Source organism: Myotis daubentonii, chromosome 21, assembly GCF_963259705.1.
Source record: "Myotis daubentonii chromosome 21, mMyoDau2.1, whole genome shotgun sequence".
Lineage (NCBI taxonomy): Eukaryota > Metazoa > Chordata > Mammalia > Chiroptera > Vespertilionidae > Myotis > Myotis daubentonii.
Genome location: NC_081860.1, coordinates 18023632 through 18043429, shown reverse-complemented (window position 1 = coordinate 18043429; position 19798 = coordinate 18023632). Strand labels below are relative to the sequence as shown.

The 19798-nt window shown below is 59.6% G+C and overlaps 1 protein-coding gene across 1 annotated transcript in view; it reads left to right on the top strand.

Annotated features, from left to right (window-relative positions):
- The first annotated feature begins 8337 nt into the window (after positions 1–8337).
- Positions 8338–19798, top strand: part of ATP10A (ATPase phospholipid transporting 10A (putative)) — a 45234-nt gene continuing 33773 nt past the window's right edge. Inside the window, exons 1-2 of the mRNA XM_059678338.1 lie at positions 8338–8478; positions 8543–9402. Coding sequence (XP_059534321.1) covers positions 8341–8478; positions 8543–9402 — 998 coding nt within the window. The 5' untranslated portion in view covers positions 8338–8340. The remainder of the gene's footprint in view (positions 8479–8542; positions 9403–19798) is intronic.

Sequence of the window (19798 nt, the reverse complement as noted above, 5' to 3'; positions counted from 1 at the left end):
GGGGGTGGGGGGGACGACTAGTTCTCGGCTCTCCCCGAGCCCAGACCTCAGTCCCTACCGGGTTACTTTCTCTGTGCTCTCAGACCAGATCCCAGGGTGAGGCTGTGTACGCGCTCCAGCCGCAGGAACCCCCACAGGCAGCCTTTCGAGAATCATGGTAGGGCCCAGCTGGTGTGGCTCAGTGGTTGGGCGTCAACCGCTGAGCCAGGAGGGCACGGCTGATGCTCGCCAGTGGGGGGGCGTGCAGGAGGCGGCCGAGCCACGATCCTCTCTCCTGGTGGATGCTCCTATCTCTCTGCCCTTCCTCTCGGTAGAAATATATTTTAAGGAAAGAGATGTGAGCCCCTCGGAGGATCCTACCCCATTGTCGCCCCCCCCCCCAAACGTCACCAACAGAAACCCAGGCCGCCTGGCTCAGCCCCCGATCTCGGCACCCTCGGGCTCTCAGCACCGTGGCCCGTGGACAGTGCTGCATTGGAGAGCTCGGTGGCAAAGGCTTCCCGGGAACTGGCCTGCGCGTGGTGGTGGGTGGTGATGGTGGCAGACGAACGACTGTAGACATTTATCATCTGAGAACCATCTGCTTTTTCCCTCGGGGAGAGGATGTAAGTCATTGAAAGATGCGATTATTAACGTCGGAACCGCGGAAGGGGCGGCCCTGCCCGTTCCTCACAGCATCGAAGACGTCGTTGGGCAGCGGCCACGTGTGGGAGGGGAAGTCCGTCGACAGCCGGCGACAGAAACGGACCCGCCGGGCGCGCGTCGTCCGGTGACGTGTCCTGTATTTAATGTCCTGTCTGGGGGCTCTGGGACCCTTACGTATGGGAGGGGCCAGCGTTCCGTTTAAAATCATTACGAGGACGCCCGGCCGGCGTGGCCCAGGGGGTGAGCGCCGACCTAGGAACCGGGAGGTCACGGTTCGATTCCCGGCCAGGACACAGGCCCGGGTGGCGGGCCCGATCCCCGGTAGGAGGCGTGCAGGAGGCGGCCGGTCCATGATTCTCTCTCACCGTGGCTGTTTCTCTCTCCCTCTCCCTTCCTCTCTGAAGTCAATATACAAAACCTCACAAGGCATCCGTCCTGGCCGGGCTGGCTCGGTGGGTGAATCGTCCTGGGCACACAAAGGTTGGTGGTTTGATTCCTGACCAGGGCTCCATTCCTGGTGGGGGCCAGGCCGGGGACAGCCAGTTGATATCTTTCTCTCTCTCTCTCTCTCTCTCTCAAATCAACAAATAAAGAAACTTAAAACAAGAAAAGGGAGAGAAGAATGCCCGAGAGAGCCCGTGTCTTCTGAAACTTCTGAGATGATGGATGCCGGCCGCGCTACGAACAGACGCACATCCATCTCAAGGCCTATTAAGGCCGCGTCGTGCCCTGCGTGAGGGCCGAGGACACAGCTCACGGCGCCGCAGACGGCCGGTTCTGTGCCCGTGTGATCATTCGCCCCAAACGGCTCTCCCAGAAAAATCCCCTCTGTGTTACCGACCGGCATCCACAACCCGCCTCCCGGGGCGTGCGTGTGTGTGTGTGTGTGTGTGTGTGTGTGTGTGTGTGTGTAACACTGAACATCGAAGGCAGGCACGCGCCACGGCCACCTTCCCGGCCAGGCCGCCCTGCTGGTTCCCCCCCCCACCCCACCCCAGCGCGGAAAGCCCCTGCTCCATCAGGTAGCCACCGTCTTGTCTCACCTGACGTTTTAAGACAAAAATATTGGCTCCTTAAATAGCCCCTGATCCCGTGGGCCGGCCAGGGGCCCCCCTCCCCGCAGACCCACTGATTTGTTGTTTTTAATTAAATCCGGGAACAGTCACGGCCACTTTTGCAGGAATCCCGAAGACGACAGTGTGTGTGTGTGTGTGTGTGTGTGTGTGTGTGTGTGTGTGTGTGTGGTGTTTAAGCTGATGAGTAACAGCCAGGTGCCAAGCCCCTCCCCTGACCCTCCCCCTTTTTTTATTATTACATCGACATTAGTTGGAGAGTTTCGATAATTTGCGTCGGAAAAGACGACTTATTGCTATCAGATCAATAAATCCCTGCCGGTCCGTCGAGGAAGGCAGGCTCACGGCGGCCCGGAGCGCGGGGGGCACGTCGGCTGCGAGCGCGCGGGGAAACGGCTCCTAAGTGAGACATCGAGATACAAAGAGAGCATTTCTGTTTTATCTCCCGCGGCCCCTGCCCCGCCGCACCGCACGGCGCCGGCTATTTGCTCCGACCTCACTTAGAGCGTTTCCCAGCTCCCCGGTGCTATCGATGTAATATACCATTTACCGGCCCCCGAGAAAGGAGAGCGGAAAAGAGGTAACTGCAAGCGTTTTAGGTGTGTTTTTCAACCCGAGACCCCACGTCTCCATGGCAACCGAACGTCTGCGATTGCGTTTCTTTCCTGGAAAGGGGAATGGAGACCACAGCGAGCCAGGGTTTTTTTTTTTTTTTTTTTTAATATATATGTTGGGTTTTTTTTTTTATTTCAGGGAGGAAGGGAGAGGAAGAGAGCGAGCGAGACATCAGCGATGGGGAGAGACACGGGCATCGGCCGCCTCCTGCACGTACCCCACCCCCCCGCTGGGGATCGAGCCCGCAACCCAGGCATGTGCCCCGACCGGACCCCCTGGTTCCTAGGGGGGTGCTCCACCACTGAGCCACACCGGCCGGGCACAGCGTTCATGAAGAGACGCTGCAGTCCATGGCGTGGGGTTGGCGATGGGAAATAGCGGAGCCGCTTGGTCGGGGGTCCCTCAGCGTCCTGAGGTCCTCGTCGGCCACCTGACACGGTCCGACGCCCGTCCCAGGCCGCCCTCGCCCTGTCCGAGCCCGGCTGTCCCTGGTTCTTTGCTGGAATCCTACAGGTTTGCAGTGTGCGGTCCTACCCCCCACGATCCGCCTTTCCTGTCGTGTCTCCACCGCCCACGGCCCAGGCTCCTTCCATCACCACTGCTCCACCCTGTCCCTTCTTCTGCCTGCCCCTCCCCGTGGAAGAAGCGCTGAATCCCATGACATACGGATCACAACTGGGTCAGCCGGACATGGTGCTCTGGACCCCAGCTCCTGAGTTAGTTCAGTGAAATCTAAAAATAAACAGACGGAGCCCTGGCCGGTCCCGCCCAGTGGTTAGCGCGTCGGCCTGCGGACTGACGGGTCCCGGGTTCGATTCCGGTCAAGGGCATGTACCTCCGTTGCAGGCTCAATCCCCGGCCCTGGTCTGGGCACGTGTGCAGGAGGCAACCAATCGATGTGTCTCTCTCACATCAACGTATCTCTCTCTGTGTCTCTTCCTCTTCCACTCTCTCACTCTCTCAAAAAAAAAAAAAAAATCCATGGAAAAATATCCCTGGGTGAGGATGGACAAAAAAATAAATAATAAAAAGTAAAATAGCCCTGGCTGGTTTGTCTCAGTGGATAGAGCGCCAGCCTGCAGACTGAGGGGTCCCGGGTTCGATTCCGGTCAAGGGCGCAGGCCCGATCCCCAGTGGGGGGCGTGCAGGAGGCAGCCCATCAGCGATCCTTTCTCATCATGGATGTTTCTCTCTCTCTCTCTCTCTCTCCCTTCCTCTCCGGGATCAACAACAATGTACGTGACGATAAAGAGATGAACATAAATGGTAGCGTTGCAAACCGAAAGGACACCAAACCCTGCCAGGGCCCAGCCGGTGAGCGACAGGCCACGGTGCGCGAAGCACCACACTCCCGTCTGTAATATATTTTTATCACCTGACCTTTTTCTTCTTTTCTTTTCTCTTTCTTTCTTTCTTTTTGAAGAGGCCTTGCTTGAGAGGGTTGGGAATAAATAGGTCTTTGTTAAGATCATCTATTCTCTGAGCCTGCTACAAAGCGTTCCCACTCTGCCAGGGCCCATGACTCATCAGTAATCCCAGGGCTCACGGAGAGCAGATACCTGCGCCAGGCGGCCCAGCCAGGTCGGCCAGCACCCGCTCCTTTCCTCTGCAGGGGGCTGGGCCTCAGACCCCCCGGCTGTCTGCCAACCAGGGGGCCGCGTGCACCCGCGCACCTGCAAAAGCGTGGACACGTGCCCAAATGCACACAGACACACACACATGCACGCACACACTCACATTCGCACACACATTAAAATGCCACAAGGGCCCGGCCGGCCTGGCTCAGTGGTCGAGCACCAACCTATGAACCAGGAGGCCACGGTTCGATTCCCGGTCAGGGCACAGGCCCGGGTGGCGGGCTCCATCCCCAGTGTGGGGCGTGCAGGAGGCAGCCGATCCATGATCCTCTGTCATCACGGATGCTTCTATCTCTCTCTCTCTCCCTCTCCCTTCCTCTCTGAAATCCATAAAAACATCGTCTAAAAAGTATAGGGTGCCCATTACACTTGCCCTTCAGATGAACGACAGACAATGCTGTAGGCTGGGGACGCCCCCAGTATTTGCAGTTCAACGAGGTGTCCTGTTGTAACGGGCGAGCATGTCACTGTCCACAGCTCCACCGGCCCCCCAGCCCCTGGGCGAGGATTTTTTCCCAGGAGGGTGTCCGGTTTGGCCTATTTTTAGGGAGAGAAACCATTCCCGGGATTTTCGGGGAGACGGGATCATGACGCGCACGGCGATGCGTTCGGGAGGCCGGGGAGCGTTCCTCCGGGGTCTCTGAGGAATGGGGGGGAGCGACCCCGCCAACTGCTTTCCCGGAGCAGCATATGCATCTCGCCCTCCCCCCCTGCCCTCCCGCCTTCCCCCTCTCCCCACCCCCTCCCCCCGCCAACCCCCTGGCTGACGGCTCGAGGCTCCTAGAAAGAAATGTCATTAGAACGTCGCGGTGTCTAACCCAAGCCCAGCGCGCGACACGGGATTTAATTTGTTTTCTGGCACCGGCCTCAGAACGGCTGTTCACGCATCAGTCGGCTGAAAAATGTAGGGGTTGAGGAGGAACTCACCCTGGGGCGGGTGCGCAGTTTCCCTCCGGAATGCAATTCAAAAAAGCGGGCCCACGTGTGTTTAAAAAAAAAAAAAAAAAAAAAAAGCCAAGGCTCTAACCCAGCCGGTGTGGCTCAGTGGTTGAGCATCACCCTGGGAACCAGGAGGTCACAGTTCGATTCCCAACCAGGGCACCTGCCTGGGTTGCAGGCTCGATCCCCAGTAGGGGGCGTGCAGGAGGCAGCCGATCCATGATTCTCTCTCATCCTTGATGTTTCTCTCCCTCTCCCTTCCTCTCTGACATCAGTAAACATATTTAAAAACAAACAGACCGATCTGTGTGTCCTGCAGGCGGTGCACCCGCCACCAGGTGGCAGTGTTGCCCACGGGCTCCCCCCACCGCTGCTGGGTCTGCCTTTCTGAAACCCCCCTGGCCCCCCACACCGTGTCCCCTGCGCCCCATTGAGGACACCAGGAGGAGTCCTGCCCCCCCGCCTGTCGCTGGGTGCCCTGTGCAGCCCCTCCCCAGGGCCTGGGCAGCTGGGTGGAGACCGGACCCCGGCTTGCGGGCTCCATCCCCAGTGGGGGGCGTGCAAGAGGCAGCCGGTCAACGATTCTCTCTCATTGATGTTTCTCTCTCTCCCTTCCTCTCTGAAATCAATAAAAACATTATATATATAAAAAGGAAGAGCAGTGAATTCCCCCCACATACACACTTGGAGACAAGCGTAAGCAAACGGGTGTTCTGTGTCCGGGGAGCTCAGTGGAAGGAGCCAGTCTGGAGGTCAAAGGGTCACACTGGGCTGGGACCCCGGAGGACGGGCACCCCACCCTGTCCGCCTACCGCTATTGCATCAGGGAAGACGGGGGGCTGAGCTGGCCGGCAGCCTGTCCTCTGCCCCATTAGAGTCGGGCCAGACAGATGACCTTGCTCAACCTTGTCACCAGGCCTGTCACGTGACCGCTTCTCCCACCCCAGCAGCGAGGACTGGACTCATTCCAACCCCCTCGCCAGCCTCCCACAACTAGGGCAGAGGACGGGCAGGCCTGGGACTCGGGGAGACACGGGGTGCCGACGGGGAGACCCCTGGGGGCAGAGAGAGCCACTCGGGGAGATGGGACTCCTGCCGCCTACTGTTAGCACGAATCAAGGAGCATGGGCCCAGTTTGATGAGATATGTCTGTTCAGAGCCTCCCCGGACACACTTACCTCCTGCTCTATCTGCTGCTGCATTTATTTTTTTAAATATATTTTTATTGATCTCAGAGAGGAAGGGAGAGGGAGAGAGAGAGAAACATCCATGAGGAGAGAGAATCATGGATCAGCTGCCTCCTGCACACCCCCTACTGGGGATCGAGCCCACAACCCGGGCACGTGCCCTGACCAGGAATTAAAAAAAAAATAATAAGATAAGATAAAATAAAACAAAACAAACGGTGTTCGGAAAATTGGACAGGCAGGCACATTGGGGAAAAAAAAATGCAACTAGACCACCAACTCACACCACACACAAGCACAAACTCCAAGTGAACTTGAGACTTGAATGTAAGTTGTGAAACCAAAAATAAAGTTAAAAATAAAAATCCTAGAAGGAAGCCACCTTTCTCAAGATCAGATGCGCGTCCCGTGCCTCTGCCTGGGGCAATGACTGCCCACGGCTTCCGGTTGCGTTCGGAGCGAGTCCAGAGGCCTGTCCCTTCCGAACGAAGGCCAGCCGCGCCCGTCCGCCGGCCCCTTGCCCACCCGCCTCCCCTCTGTGGTCACGCTCTTCTCCACCCCAAGACCGCCATCCGCTGGGCCTCCCGCTTCTGAGCTCAGACCAGGGCACCCCTGGCTCCCATGGCCACCTCCAGGAGCGTTCCTCCCTTGCTCTGCCATCTCCTACAGCCGCTCACATATCAGCCACCCCCCCGGGCTGCTCTTGACCCTGTTTCTTCTGTCATACCCCATGCTCTTTCCCACCACAGATTCCGCTGGCTTTAAGAAGGCGAGCCCGCCTGGCCGGCCGGCGTGGCTCAGTGGTTAAGCGTTGACCTTTGAACCAAGAGGTCATGATTCGATTCCCCAGTCGGGGAGCGTGCAGGAGGCAGCCGATCCATGATTCTCTCTCATCATGGATGTGTGTCTCTCTCTCTCTCCCTCTCCCTTCCTCTCTGAGATCAATAAAAATATATTTTAAAAAAAAATAATTCCAGGGGGTTCCGTGGATCTCGCCGTGCGGTCCCCTCTGGGAGGCCAGCTGAGCCAGACCCTGGGGGTTGGACAGCGGGAGCGGGATGGGTGACGAGCAGGCGGGGAAGGATTCCAGGCTACGGAGCAATGTGACTCACGGAACCTTAGAACCTGAGCGTGGAATGTGGGTGGGCCACGAACAAGGCCTGTTCCGAGAAGGGTAAGGAGACCTCTCTTCCTGGGGCCAGGCCCGGAGTGGAGGGGCAGGGGGTGGAGTTAAAAAAACAGCAAGTTGGCGCCCGGTCCGGATCCCCGAAAAGGCTCAGGGGGCCTCTGCCTGAGGAGTCAGCCCGTGGCTGTGTAAGGACCCCTGGGAGCTCCAGGGTAAGGAAACCAAAGGCTCTGGTGAGCATTTGGGCAGCAGGCAGACCGGCTGGCGCACCCCGGGGGGCACCCGCAGGGGCACAGCCATCGGCCGCAATGGAGCCGGGAGGCCCCAGGCCCCCCTGGGTCACCTCGGAGAACTGACTCTCCCGGGAAGGCAGGGACTTGGGCCAAACCTTCGTCTGGTCGGGGCCTCCCCACACGGCAATGTCGCACCCTGAAATGGCAGGGGAGGGGGTGGGGGCGCTTGATCTGTAACATGGGGCATTTTCTTTTTCTTTTTTTGACTTCAGAGAGGAAGGGAGAGAGAAACATCCATGATGAGAAGCAATCATGGATCGGCTGCCTCCTGCACACCGCCTATTGGGGATGGAGCCCGCAACCAGGGCAGGAGTCCAACCATGACCTCCTGGTTCATGGGTCGACTCCAACCACTGAGCCACGCCAGCCGGGCTACCTTTTATTTGTAAAGTTGTTTAACTTATTGACGAGAGAGAGAGAGAGAGAGAGAGAGAGAGAGAGAGAGAGAGGCATCGATGTCTCGATCCACTCACTGATGTATTCATTGGTTGATTCCTGGTGGTGCCCTGACCTGGGATTGAACCCACAACCTTGGTGTATGGGGACGATGCTCTAACCCACTGAGCTACCCAGCCAGGGCCTGTATTAATTAATCAACCAATCAATCGATCAATCAATCAATTAATACTATTTAGAGAAGTCAGGAAGGCAGTGTGTTTTGGGGAAGGAAAAGTCTAATTCATCCAAGAAGTGAATCTCCAAGCAGGTGTAGGCTGGGCGAGGGGGAGGGGAGGGAGAGGCAGGAGAGGCATCGCGCCTTGTGAGGGTGTGTGTGGGGGGAGGAGAGGGGGCCCCCAGAGCAGATGGGTGTCCTGGGTGGGGAAGATGGAGAAATCTGAGCCCTGGGAGGCGTGGCTCCTTCGGATTCCGATTCTGATTGATTCCAGGAGCGGAGGGAGGGTCTCTCCCGTCCGTGGTCGCCAATCGGGGCCCATCAGGAAGCCAGGCTGCCCGGGAGGGAGGGTCTCCGCGTCCGGGGTCCCCCAATGGGTGCCCATCAGGAAGCCAGGCTGCCCCGGGAAGAAAGCGCCTTAGTCCGACACCCTTTGCCGCACCCGCTCTCCGGGTCTCCCTCTCCTCGTTGGCGCGAACGGAACCGAAACTAAGCGGCTGGAAAGTTTGGGCTTCCCGCTCTCCACGGAGCCAGGGCGCGGCGCGGGCCGGGCCGGGGCGGGGCCGGAGGGGGGCGGCTGCGGAAACGGCCCGGGTGGCGCGAGCGAGGGGCCTGCGGGCCGGGCGGGGCGGCGCTGACCGCCGTCTGTCTCCGTCCCGGTGGCGCGTCCCGCAGGCGGGGAGCCCGCGCCGCCGCGTCCGGGCCGCCGGCGATGATCACCTAGGAGCGCCTGGCGCGCGCGCAGGAGCGGGGCGCGGCGACACGCGGCCATGGAGCGGGACCCGGCGGCGGGCGAGGACCCTGCGCCCCCGGACCGGCGGCCGCAGGGACGGCGAGGGCGCCGGCGGAGGCGCCGGGAGAGCCGGACGCGCACGGTGCGCTCCAACCTGCAGCCGCCGCCGCCCGCCGGCGGAGGAGCCCGCGGAGGGCGCGGCGCAGGGCGCACGGCGGCGGCGACGGTGGTGGTGGTGGTGGCCCGGGCGCGGGGGCGCGCAGCACCTGGCGGACAACCGGCTCAAGACCACCAAGTACACGCTGCTGTCCTTCGTGCCCAAGAACCTGTTCGAGCAGTTCCACCGCCTGGCCAACGTCTACTTCGTCCTCATCGCGCTGCTCAACTTCGTGCCCGCCGTCAACGCCTTCCAGCCGGGCCTGGCGCTGGCGCCCGTGCTGTTCATCCTGGCGGTCACGGCCTTCAAGGACCTGTGGGAGGACTACAGCCGCCACCGCTCCGACCAGGAGATCAACCACCTGGGCTGCTTGGTCTTCAGCAGGTGAGCGGGGCGGGGAGGGTTAGGGAGGGGCGGGGCGGGGCGCGTGGGCTCCGGGCTGGGCCAGGGGCGCGCTCCTGGAACTCGGGGTGGTGCGCGGTGGGAGTGGCACCATAGGCCACAGCGGACTGTTTGGATATTCGTGAAAGTGCGCCCAGTTTCCAGACGGAAAGACTGAGGCTCCGGGGGTGGGAGGGGCGTTTGGGGAGCGTCATTCCATTGGGCTTCTCCCTCCTGGTCCTGCTTTCTTACCCTCGAAGGCACCTCCCCAGAGTTGGGGACACTCAGGCTGGGCTCACCCCCCCGACCCCGGGATGCTTGCTGGCCTTTCTTGGGGGGCCGGGGGAGCTGGCTGGACTCAGGACGGAGTTTTCTGGCCTCGAGCGGCGGCGGCGGCGGCGGCGGGTGGGATGGAGAGTAGGAAACCTTTAATTTTGTTTGTTTTGGTTAATCCTCACCCATTTTCTGAGAGAGTGGAAGGGAGAGAGAAACATGGATGTGAGAGAGACACAGCAAGGGGTTGCCTCCTGCACGCGCCCTCAGGGCCAGAGAGCCTGCAACCCAGGTACTTGCCCTTGATCGGAATCGAACCCGGGACCCTTCAGTCCACAGGCCCATCAATGTTCTATCCGCTGAGCGGAACCGGGCAGGGCAGTAGGAAACTTTTAGATGCTGGGCTGCGGTGGTGGTGGTGGTGGTGGGGGGTCCCCTGTCCCAGATGGTCCCTCGGACCTGGCCCCTGAACTAGAATGATCCCCGGGCTGGAGTCCAGCGGCCCCTGGGCGCCCTCATTCCTGGCCGCTCCCGCCCGCCTTATAAGTTAAAAAGGAGGGAACCGGATTCCCAGGCCCGAATGTTCCTCCCGCCTCTGGCTTTGGAATGTAAACCTCGGCCCTCGGTAGCATCTGGCCTTGGGACAACAGGGAGGAACTGTGGCGGGCACCCGGTGAAGGACGGGGTCCTCACAGCGGCTGGTTTTTTGTTGTTTCTTAAATTTTTATTGATGAGAGAGAGAGAGAAAGAGAGAGAGACATCAGTGATGAGAATCATTGTTTGGTTGCTGGCTGCACATCCCCCACTGGGGATCGAGCCCGCAACCCGGGCACGTGCCCTTGACCAGAATCGAACCCGGGACCCTTCAGTCCACAGGCCGACGCTCTATCCACTGAGCCAGACCGGTTACGGAGCTGACTGTTAAATTTTCTTCACGTGCACCCGGTTTCCAGATGGAAAGACTAAGGCTGGGGCGGGGAGAGAGCGGGTTGGGGAGCATCATTCCACTTGTCTCCACCTGGTTCGTCTCTCTCCCCCTGCACCCCCCTCCCCCAGAGCTGGGGACACTCGGGCTGAGCCCACCTAGGACACTTCTGTCCCTTCTTCCTTTATTCTCCCACCCAGAGAGAGCCACCAGCTGCAGGTCCATCTGGGAGCTGTCCCGTGTGCCGAGCCCACCTCCAGGTCACACCCCGTGCAGGACAGCAAATGAGACCTCAATTGAGACCTCAGCCCATGTCTCCTTCCTGTTTCCTTCCCTGAGTCCTGGCGTAGGGGCCGATACAGGCCTCCGAGTGGGAGGGCGTGAGCTTGGTCCAGCCTCCGTCACGTGGGAAGGGCCGCTAGCGAGTCTCTTCAGTTCTCAGGGTCAGATCGCCCCCCTCCAAAAAAAAAAAAAAAAAAAAGGTGGGGGCCCAGGTTGATGCGCGTGCCTCTGAGGAAAGCTTCGATGAAGACCTATCCCTGCCTTTGAGGTATCTCTGACCCTCCTAGCCACCCTAGTCAGGCTTCCGACTTCGGAGGTTCAGAGAGGTTCGGTAACTTGCCCAAAGCCGCACAGCTGCTATTAGGTCGTGTCCCGGAATGCGACCCGGGTCTTCCCAAATCCCACAGCTTTTCCAATGGTCCTGGGCTGGTACGTCTCAAATTCCCATAAGGAATCACTTGAGAAGTTTGTTAAAATTTACAGTGTCTGCCCGGCCGGGGTGGCTCAGTGGTTGAGCCTCACCTTACGAACCAGGAGGTCACGGTTTGATTCCCGGTCAGGGCACAGGCCCTGGTGGTGGGTTCGATCCCCAGTGGGGGACGTGCAGGAGGCAGCCGATTCTCTCTCTCCCTTCCACTCTCTTTAAAATATCAACGGAGCCCTAACCGGCGTGGCTCAGTGGATAGAGCGTCGGCCTGCGGACCGAGAGGTCCCGGGTTCGATTCCGGTCAAGGGCACGTACCTTGGTTGCGGGCACATCCCCAGTAGGGGGTGTGCAGGAGGCGGCTGATCGATGTGTCTCTCTCGTCCATGTTTCTAACTCTCTATCCCTCTCCCTTCCTCTCTGTAAAAAATCAATAAAATATATTAAAAAAATAAAAATATCGGTGGAAGAAGTATTCTTGAGTGAGGCTTAACCAAAAAAAAAAAAAGAGAGAGAGACAGAGAGAGAGAGAGAGAGAGAGAGAGAAGAGATACTGGATGGAAAGCACGTTGTCACCTGAAATAAAAAAAAGTGTACTTCCTGAGGCCTCGGTATTTCTAAAAAGGAGGCCACAGGAGCCAGGGGCCGGGCGATGAGAGGAAGTGGTGCAGGTGTAAAGACTGCAGCCCACGGCACGGAGGGAGGGAGACGCTTGGCCTGGCCGGCCTGGAGTCCTGTCCCCGGGGGACACCGGGGACCCCTCCCTTCCCGGCTCAGTCTCGGCTCCCGGTGGGCAGGAGCCAGGAAACCCCACAGCCCTGGCCAGCCACGTCATGTTTGCCAACCTGCCGGCCGGCCAGCGGGCACCCCTGAGAGCTCGCCGGACCGCGGGGCCCAGAGTGGGAGCCGTCCCATGAGCATCCCCCGTGTGTGCGAGTCAGACACTCAGATTCCTGGGCCCAGTCCGAGGTGAGCTTGGTCAGGAGCAACGGGGATGGAGCCAGACGACTTAGGGGTGTTTTTTTTTTGGTGTTTTGCTTTTTTAAAAATAAATATATATATATATATTTTGGTCCTAATCTCAGACCTTCCCAAGGGGACATGGAGTAGAGTCACGAGGTGCATCAGCTCACAGCCCCACCCGTGAGCTGCCCTCCGCTCTCACAATATTTCATGTTGATTTCAGAGAAGAAGGGAGAGGGGAGGAAAAAGAGGGGGAACGGGAGATGTCCGTAATACAACAACAACAACGAAAATAAATCACACACACACACACACACACGAAGGGAGAGAGAGAGAGAAGCCTCAATGAGGAGAGAGAACCACGGATCGGCCGCCTCCTGCCCGCCCCGCACTGGGGATCGAGCCCGCAGCCCGGGCCTGGGCCCCGACCGGGAATCGAACCCTGACCTCCTGGCTCCCAGCTGGGCTGCCTGGGTTTCCGCGTGATGCTTTCCCTCGTGGTTCCGTCATCTCTGGGGTGGCCCCTGGCAGTGTCGCTCGAGGGGCGGACGCAGCAGCTCTCACGCGTGACGTGACTCTCGGGTGGCTTCACCCGGGCTCCGTCCTGGGGGAGAGGGCGGCCTCTCCCGTCGCCGGCCGCCCCGTCGTCGTCGTCTCGGGGGGCAGACGGGCCCCAGGGGTGCTCTCTCGGCCCCCCCCCCTCCCGTGTGTGTCTCTGAGCGCGTGGCTGTCACCTTCGACCCTGCCCTTCCCGTCGTTCTCACTCCCTTCCCCAGGTTCACGGGGGCGAAGGCCCCAGCCTGACGCTGTGGTTGGCTTGGTTTTTCGTTTTCCCTCTTTTTCGCAGAGAAGAGCTGAAATGAGACCCACCGAGTTCTCCTTTTGATTTCTGTTCCTCTCTCCCTGGCCGCCTCTCTCCTGCCCTCCGCTTCCTGGAGGCCCCCCTCTTCCCGGCCAGCGGTGGCCGCAGAGCACCTGCCCCGGGGCGGGGGGGACGCATGTGGGTCCCACCGACCGGCACTAAGGAGACTCGCGGACGCAGACGCCGGGCCGGGACCCGGGGGCAGGGACGGGCCGGGGGCAGGCCAGGCCCCGGAGATCAGAGGCTTAGGAGTGTTATTTTTTGGTTAATTCTCATCCGAGGATACGTTTCCCATCGATTTTTTTTTTTTTAGAGAGTGGAAGGGAGGGAGGGAGGAGGAGAGAGAGAGAGAAACCTTGATTGGTGAGAGAGGCATACTGATGGGTTGCCTCCCACACGCATCCCGACCGGGACTGGGGACGAGGCCACAACCCAGGTAAGTACCCTTGGCCAGAGTCGAACCCTTGACCCCGGGGTCTGAAGGCCGGTGCTCTAACCACTGGACACGCTGGCCAGGGCCACAGACTTATTTCCCTTCGCACACTGCCTTCAAGGTCCGCCCACACATTTTGTCACCAGTGCCAGGATTTTTCCTTCCTTTTTTCATTTCATTTGCCCCTTCCTTTCTCTCTCCTCTCTCTTTTTCTTTCTTCTTTCTTGTTAATCCTCACCCAAGGATATCTTTTCCATTGCTTTTCAGAGAGAGAATGGAAGAGAGGGAGGGAGGAGGGGGGAGAGAGAGAGAGAGAGAGAAACATCCATGAGGAGAGAGCATCATGGACCAGCTGCCTCCTGCACGCCGCACACTGAGGATCGAGCCCGCAACCCGGGCCTGTGCCCCGACCGGAATGGAACCCTGACCTCCTGGTTCATGATGGACCCTCTTGACCTGGGAGTTTTGGGGAGGAGGGGGCTCTGTGAGCGCCAGGGCCCTGCCCTTCTCCGTGGGGCGGGCGGCTTCTGGTGGCATTCCCGTACCAGGGCGCCCGGGGTACTGATTCGCGGGGAGGCGCGCCTTGCTATTTATAGCGCGCTGGGAGAAGGCGCAGGGAAAAGGGAGAGGCTATTTTGATTTCTGCATTTTTAGAATGCCCTCCTCGCGGGCCCTCCGCCCAGCTCCCCTCGCCTCGCCCTTTCCCAGGTTGCAGGGTGTCTGTGTTGCCCTTGGCGCGCCCTCCGGTTCATTTTCCCACCGAATCGTTATTTTCCGTTTTGCTTGGGGGGAGTTTTGTTGACACACAAAAGCGGAAAACGGTCCGTGTAGTCAAGTCTCTCGGTCGGCGTCTTCCTTTTCTGCTTTTAACTTGGGAAACTGTTATTCTGGGTGTAAAATCTGCGAATCGCTGCAGTGGAAGACAAAGGGGATGATCTTGCAGGGCCTGGTTCAAGGAGACTTGGGTCTCTGGTTATAAAGAATATTTCAGCCTGGCCGGTGTGGCTCCGTGGTTGAGCATCGACCTAGGAACCAGGAGTTCAGGGTTCGAGTCCCGGTCAGGGCACAGGCCCGGGTTGCGGGCTGGACTCCCAGTGTGGGGCGTGCAGGAGGCAGCTGATCGGTGATTCTCTCCCATCATGGATGTTTCTCTCTCTCTCTCCCTCTCCCTTCCTCTCTGAAATCAATAACAATGTATTTTTAAAAAATATATATTTTTCTTAAAAAAAGAGAGAAACACAGAAAACATGGCCCGTTCACCCGTATGGTGTTTTTTTGGGGGGGAAATTCTCAAAGACACTGGAATGTGTTGCATGTTTGGAGGTTTTGGTTAGATCAGCGGTTGGTCATTTAAACTCCTTGCAGAGTCCTCGCCGGTGTGGCTCAGTGGCTAGAGCGTCGGCCTGCAGACCGAAGGGTCCCGGGTTCGATTCCGGTCCAGGGCCCTGGTCGGGGCTCATGCGGGAGGCAGCGAACCGATGTCTGTCTGTCTGTCTCTCTCTCTCTCTCTCTCTCTCTCTCTCTCTCTCTCCCCGTCTCCCCCTCCCTCCCCCCCTCCCTAAAAATCCATGGGAAAATATCCTGATTGAGGATGCACAACGCCAACAAAATAATAATAAACTCAGGACAGCTGACCCACTGGCCGCTGCGTGAGCATGGACTGTTGGCGAACCCCCAGGTGTGGGTCCGTTCCCCATTGGGAATTGCCCCCCCCGCACCCCCGTATTCCCTGAAAGATGCTCTCAAGGAGCATAAACCCAGCCCCTCGCTCTGAGGCAGCACCAACCGGCAGCATTCATTACAGACAGGAATCCCTCCAGAATCCCCCCTCTGCCTGGCCTGTCCGGGGCCCCAGCCCCACCCGCCTCTGGGATGACTGGGCTCCTTAGAGGAGAAGGGCTGCTGGGTGTGGTGCCCGGGCCGGATTCCAGATGTGCAGAGGGAGGAAGTGCGAGGAGGGGGGGGGGGGGAGCGGGCCGGGCTGGTTGGGTGTCTGGGAGGGAGCTGGGTTTGCATTGCACGGAGGAATGGTCCTTCACCCCAAATAGAACTTGGGCTTGGAGTGCATGTGGTGGGCAGCCGGGGAGCAGGCGCCGGGCCGGCCGGGGCTCCCTGAGGCCAGAGGAGGATGTGCGGGGTCCCCGGGGGGAGCCCCGGAGCTCAGTGCAGGGTCCCCGGTGTCTTTGCTCAGGGTGATGAGAAAGTGGGTTCCTCAGACCCGAAACGCCGGGGGCCGTTGCGATGAGGAGTCACAGGGGACACGTCCCCCCAAGGCTGTTTTCTTCAGGGTCTAATGGCTAAAGGGGAGAGAGAACGTCTTTTTTAGTTTGTTTTGAGGATTTTTAATAAAACCAACATGTGTTTTTTGATGTTTAGAGAGAGAGGGAGAGAGAGAGAGACAGAAACATCCATGAGGAGAGAGAATCACGGGTCGGCTGCCTCCTGCAAGCCCCCCACTGGGGATCGAGCCCGCAACCCGGGCCTGTGCCCCGACCGGGAATCGAACCCGGGACCCTTCCGTCCACAGGCCGACGCTCTATCTCCTGAGCCACACTGGCCGGGGCCCAATAAAAATACATTAAAAAAACCAAAAAAACAAGTGGAACAGCAAATCGATGTCTCTCACTCTCTCTCTCTCTCTCTCTCTCTCTCTCTCTCTCTCAATCAGGAAATTTTAAAAATATATTTTGTTCCATCTCTTACTTCGCACGAGAGGGTATATACGTCCTGTTCCCGTATTCCACTTCGGTTGGCGAAGAAGCCTTTTTGAAAGTAGAATGCCCCCTTGTCGTTCCTAAAAAAAATAAAAATAAAAAATCCAGCGCTGGGCTTCCGAGCACGTCCCAGGGCGCCGCCGGGAGGGACCCCGGGCGGGCCAGGTCTCCGCATCGCCCTCCCCCGCGGCCCAGAAGGAAAATCAAGACGAGCCCGGCCGGGTGCCGCAAAGAAAAGCGGTTTGTCTGAGTTGAAAGGGGAACAACTCGAGTGTTTTTTCCTCCGCGTCCGAGGCAGGTGGACAGCAGATAAGGGGCCGGCGGGCGGGCGGGCGGGCGCCGCATCCTGCCGGCCCAGGGACGCGGGCGTGCCCCTGGAACAGGTCTGCGGGCCGGGCCCAGGCTGCCCTTGTTCTGTCCCTGCCTGGGAGCGGGAAAAAAGAACCTTATTTATTTGTGTAGTAAGGTTTCCTCCGGGCGATTGTGCAGCGGCCTCGGGACAGAACGGCCCGGTTACCAAGCAGAGAGAGGGCCAGCTTTGTACTCTGGCCCGGGGTTGGGGGGGGGGGGGCGGGGGGGAGCTGGGAGGCACCTCCTGGTTGTGCCTCGGACCGGGGTAGGGGGGGTGGGGGGGGCATCGGAGTGGGGTTCCGTTACCTGACTTGTTTGTTTTTTTAATACATTTTTATTGATTTCAGAGAGGAAGGGCGAGAGAGAGAGAATCGTGGACCGGCTGCCTCCTGCACGCCCCACACTGGGGATCGAGCCTGCAAGCCGGGCGTGTGTCCTTGAGTGGAATTGAACCGGGGACCCTTTAGTCCGCAGGCCGACGCTCTACCCACTGAGACACACTGGCAAGGGCTTTTTTTTTTTTTTTTTTAGCAGCTTGTGCCCTTCATAGAATGCAGAGATTTTTCAACCGGTGTGCTGCAAGAATTTTTAAACATTTTTTAAAATGTTCTATGGATCGATTTATTTTTTTTATAAAGAGAGAGGAAGGGAGAGAGAAAGAGAGAGAAACATCCACGATGAGAGAGAATCATGGACCGGCTGCCCCCTGCGCGCCCCACACTGGGGATCGAGCCCGCCACCCGGGCCTGTGCCCCGACCGGGAATCGAGCCGTGACCTCCTGGTTCGTAGGTTGAGGCTCAGCCCCTGAGCCATGCCGGCCGGGCTCACCCCCGTCATTAAATGGTCACCCTGATGACCACCTGACCGGGTTGGGGGGCAGCTGGCCACCTGCCCTGGGCCGACGGCTGACGGGCACGCTCCCGGGGTCCAGAGGGCAGGGCCCGCCCGCCCGGGGGACACGCGCTCCCCGTGACGCGCCGTGAGGAGGGCATGTGGCCTGCTGCCGGGCGGCCGGACAAAGCCGCCCTTGTTCTCGGGGGAGCGCCCAGTGCCGGCCTGTGGGGAGGAGGGAGGTGTTGCTTTTGGACCCGACCTCCTTGGGGCGCTCTCCCGTCCGGAGGGCGTTCATCTGAGAGCAGAGCCGGGGCCGGGCCAAGGGCCCGCGGAAAGACTGGCGCGTCCTCACCCCCCCACCCCCGTTCCTGCACCCCCTCCCCCCTCCCCCCAGCACAGACCCGAACGTCGGACAGGCTGGGCTTTCCTCTCTGGCCACGTTGACAAGCGTCTGGCGGGTTCTCTCTCAGGCCCGTGAGCTGTGTGGACGGTGTGTGTCTAGACCAGTGATGGCGAACCTATGACACGCGGGTCAGAGGCGACACGCGAACTCATCTTTTTGGTTGATTTTTCTTGGTTCAATGGCATTTAAATCTATACAATAAATATCAAACATAGAAGTCTTTGTTTGACTCTGGTTGCAAAGATCAAAACATTTCTCTATGTGACACGGCACCAGAGTTAAGTTAGGGATTTTCAAAATGCTGGCACGCCGAGCTCGAAAGGTTCGTCGTCACTGGGATAGACGCAGGTTCTGAGAATCTTTATATATATATATATATATTTTTTTTTTAATTGATTTTAGAGAAGAAGGGGGAGGGAAAGGGAGAGAGAGAGAGAGATCCATGATGAGAGAGAATCACGGACCGGCTGCCTCCTGCACGCCCCCCACTGGGGATCGAGCCCACAACCCAGGCCTGTGTCCTGACCGGGAATCGAACCCTGACCTCCTGGTTCCTGGGTCAGTGCTTGACCACGGAGCCACGCCAGCCAGGCCAGATGGTGAGAGTCTTGAACCCTTTTCTGTGGGTGCTGCAAGAGGGGGGCCCTGACCCACAGGTTCCCCACCACACGCGCCGATGCCCTCGTTCTGGAGGTCAGAACCCCAACACAGGTCTCACGGGGCTACAGTCGAGGTGTTGGAGCCCCAGGCGGTGGCTCAGTGGTTAGAGCGCCGGCCCAAGCAACCAACGGCCGGCGGGGGGGGGGGGGGGGTCCCGTGCTCGGCCAAGGGCAGGTTCCACCCCCGGCCCCTGGTGGGGGCACGGGCAGGAGGCAGCCGATCGATGTGTGTGTGTCTCTCTCTCTCTCCCTTCCTCTCTGAACTCAGTAAAACTCTCTCTATAAAAAAATGACAAATCCCAGCACAAAAGGCCTGGGCGGGGGCGGGGGGAGAGCAGGCGGCCATCGCAGTGCCGGCCCCGGCCCCTGCGGCCCGAGCCCAATGCCCAGGGCTATGCTCTGTGGATTCTGACCCATAAGTGTCACGCTCCCCACTCGAACGGCGGAGCCAGAGGCCTCTCCCCGAGGCCAGTTCGGGTTACGGCTGCCGCCGCCGCCTGCCCCGGGGACAGCGTGTCCCGCGCCCCGATGGCCCGTCCCAGGGGACCCCGGGCAGGTCCCAGGCGGCGGACACCTGTCCCGGCCACACCCGGCTCCGGCCACGCCCACGACGCCCGCCTGGGGGTGGACCCGTGACTCCTGGGGTGTGTCCCCCCCGGGAAGAGGCCGGGGTGGAAGGAGGGGTCACCGCTCCGTGTCCGCTGCCAGGACAGCCTGTGCCCAGGAGCAGAGAGGCGTCGGCGCTGCTGTGGGTGCCCAGGGCCCGTCCCCGCAGAGCCCGGCAGGCCGGTGCTCAGCTCCTCTGTTTTATTCATTTACTGTTTAAATGTATATTTTTTTTCATTGATTTCAGAGAGGGAGAGAGAGAGAGAGAGAACTATCCATGATGAGAGGGACGCACGGACCGGCTGCCTCCTGCGCGTCCCGCACCAGGGATGGAGCCCGCCCCCCGGGCCTGTGCCCCGACCGGGAATGGGACCCGGGACCCTTAGGTCCGCAGGCCAACGCTCTACCCGCTGAGCCACACCACCCAGGGCGAGGAATCCTACTGAAAAGTTGTCGTCGCCGCCTGTTGTGAGGCGGAGTGTGCGTTCAGCTGGGGGTCCTTGTAGCGTTTTGGTGCGCCTTTCTCAAGTGTGAACATTCTCTCCCTCCCCCCTCTCTCCCTCCCCCTCTCTCCCTCCCTCTCTCCCTCCCCCCTCCCTCTCTCCCTCCCTCCTTCCCCCTCCCTCTCCCCCTCCCTCCCCCTCTCTCCCTCCCCCCCTCTCCCTCTCC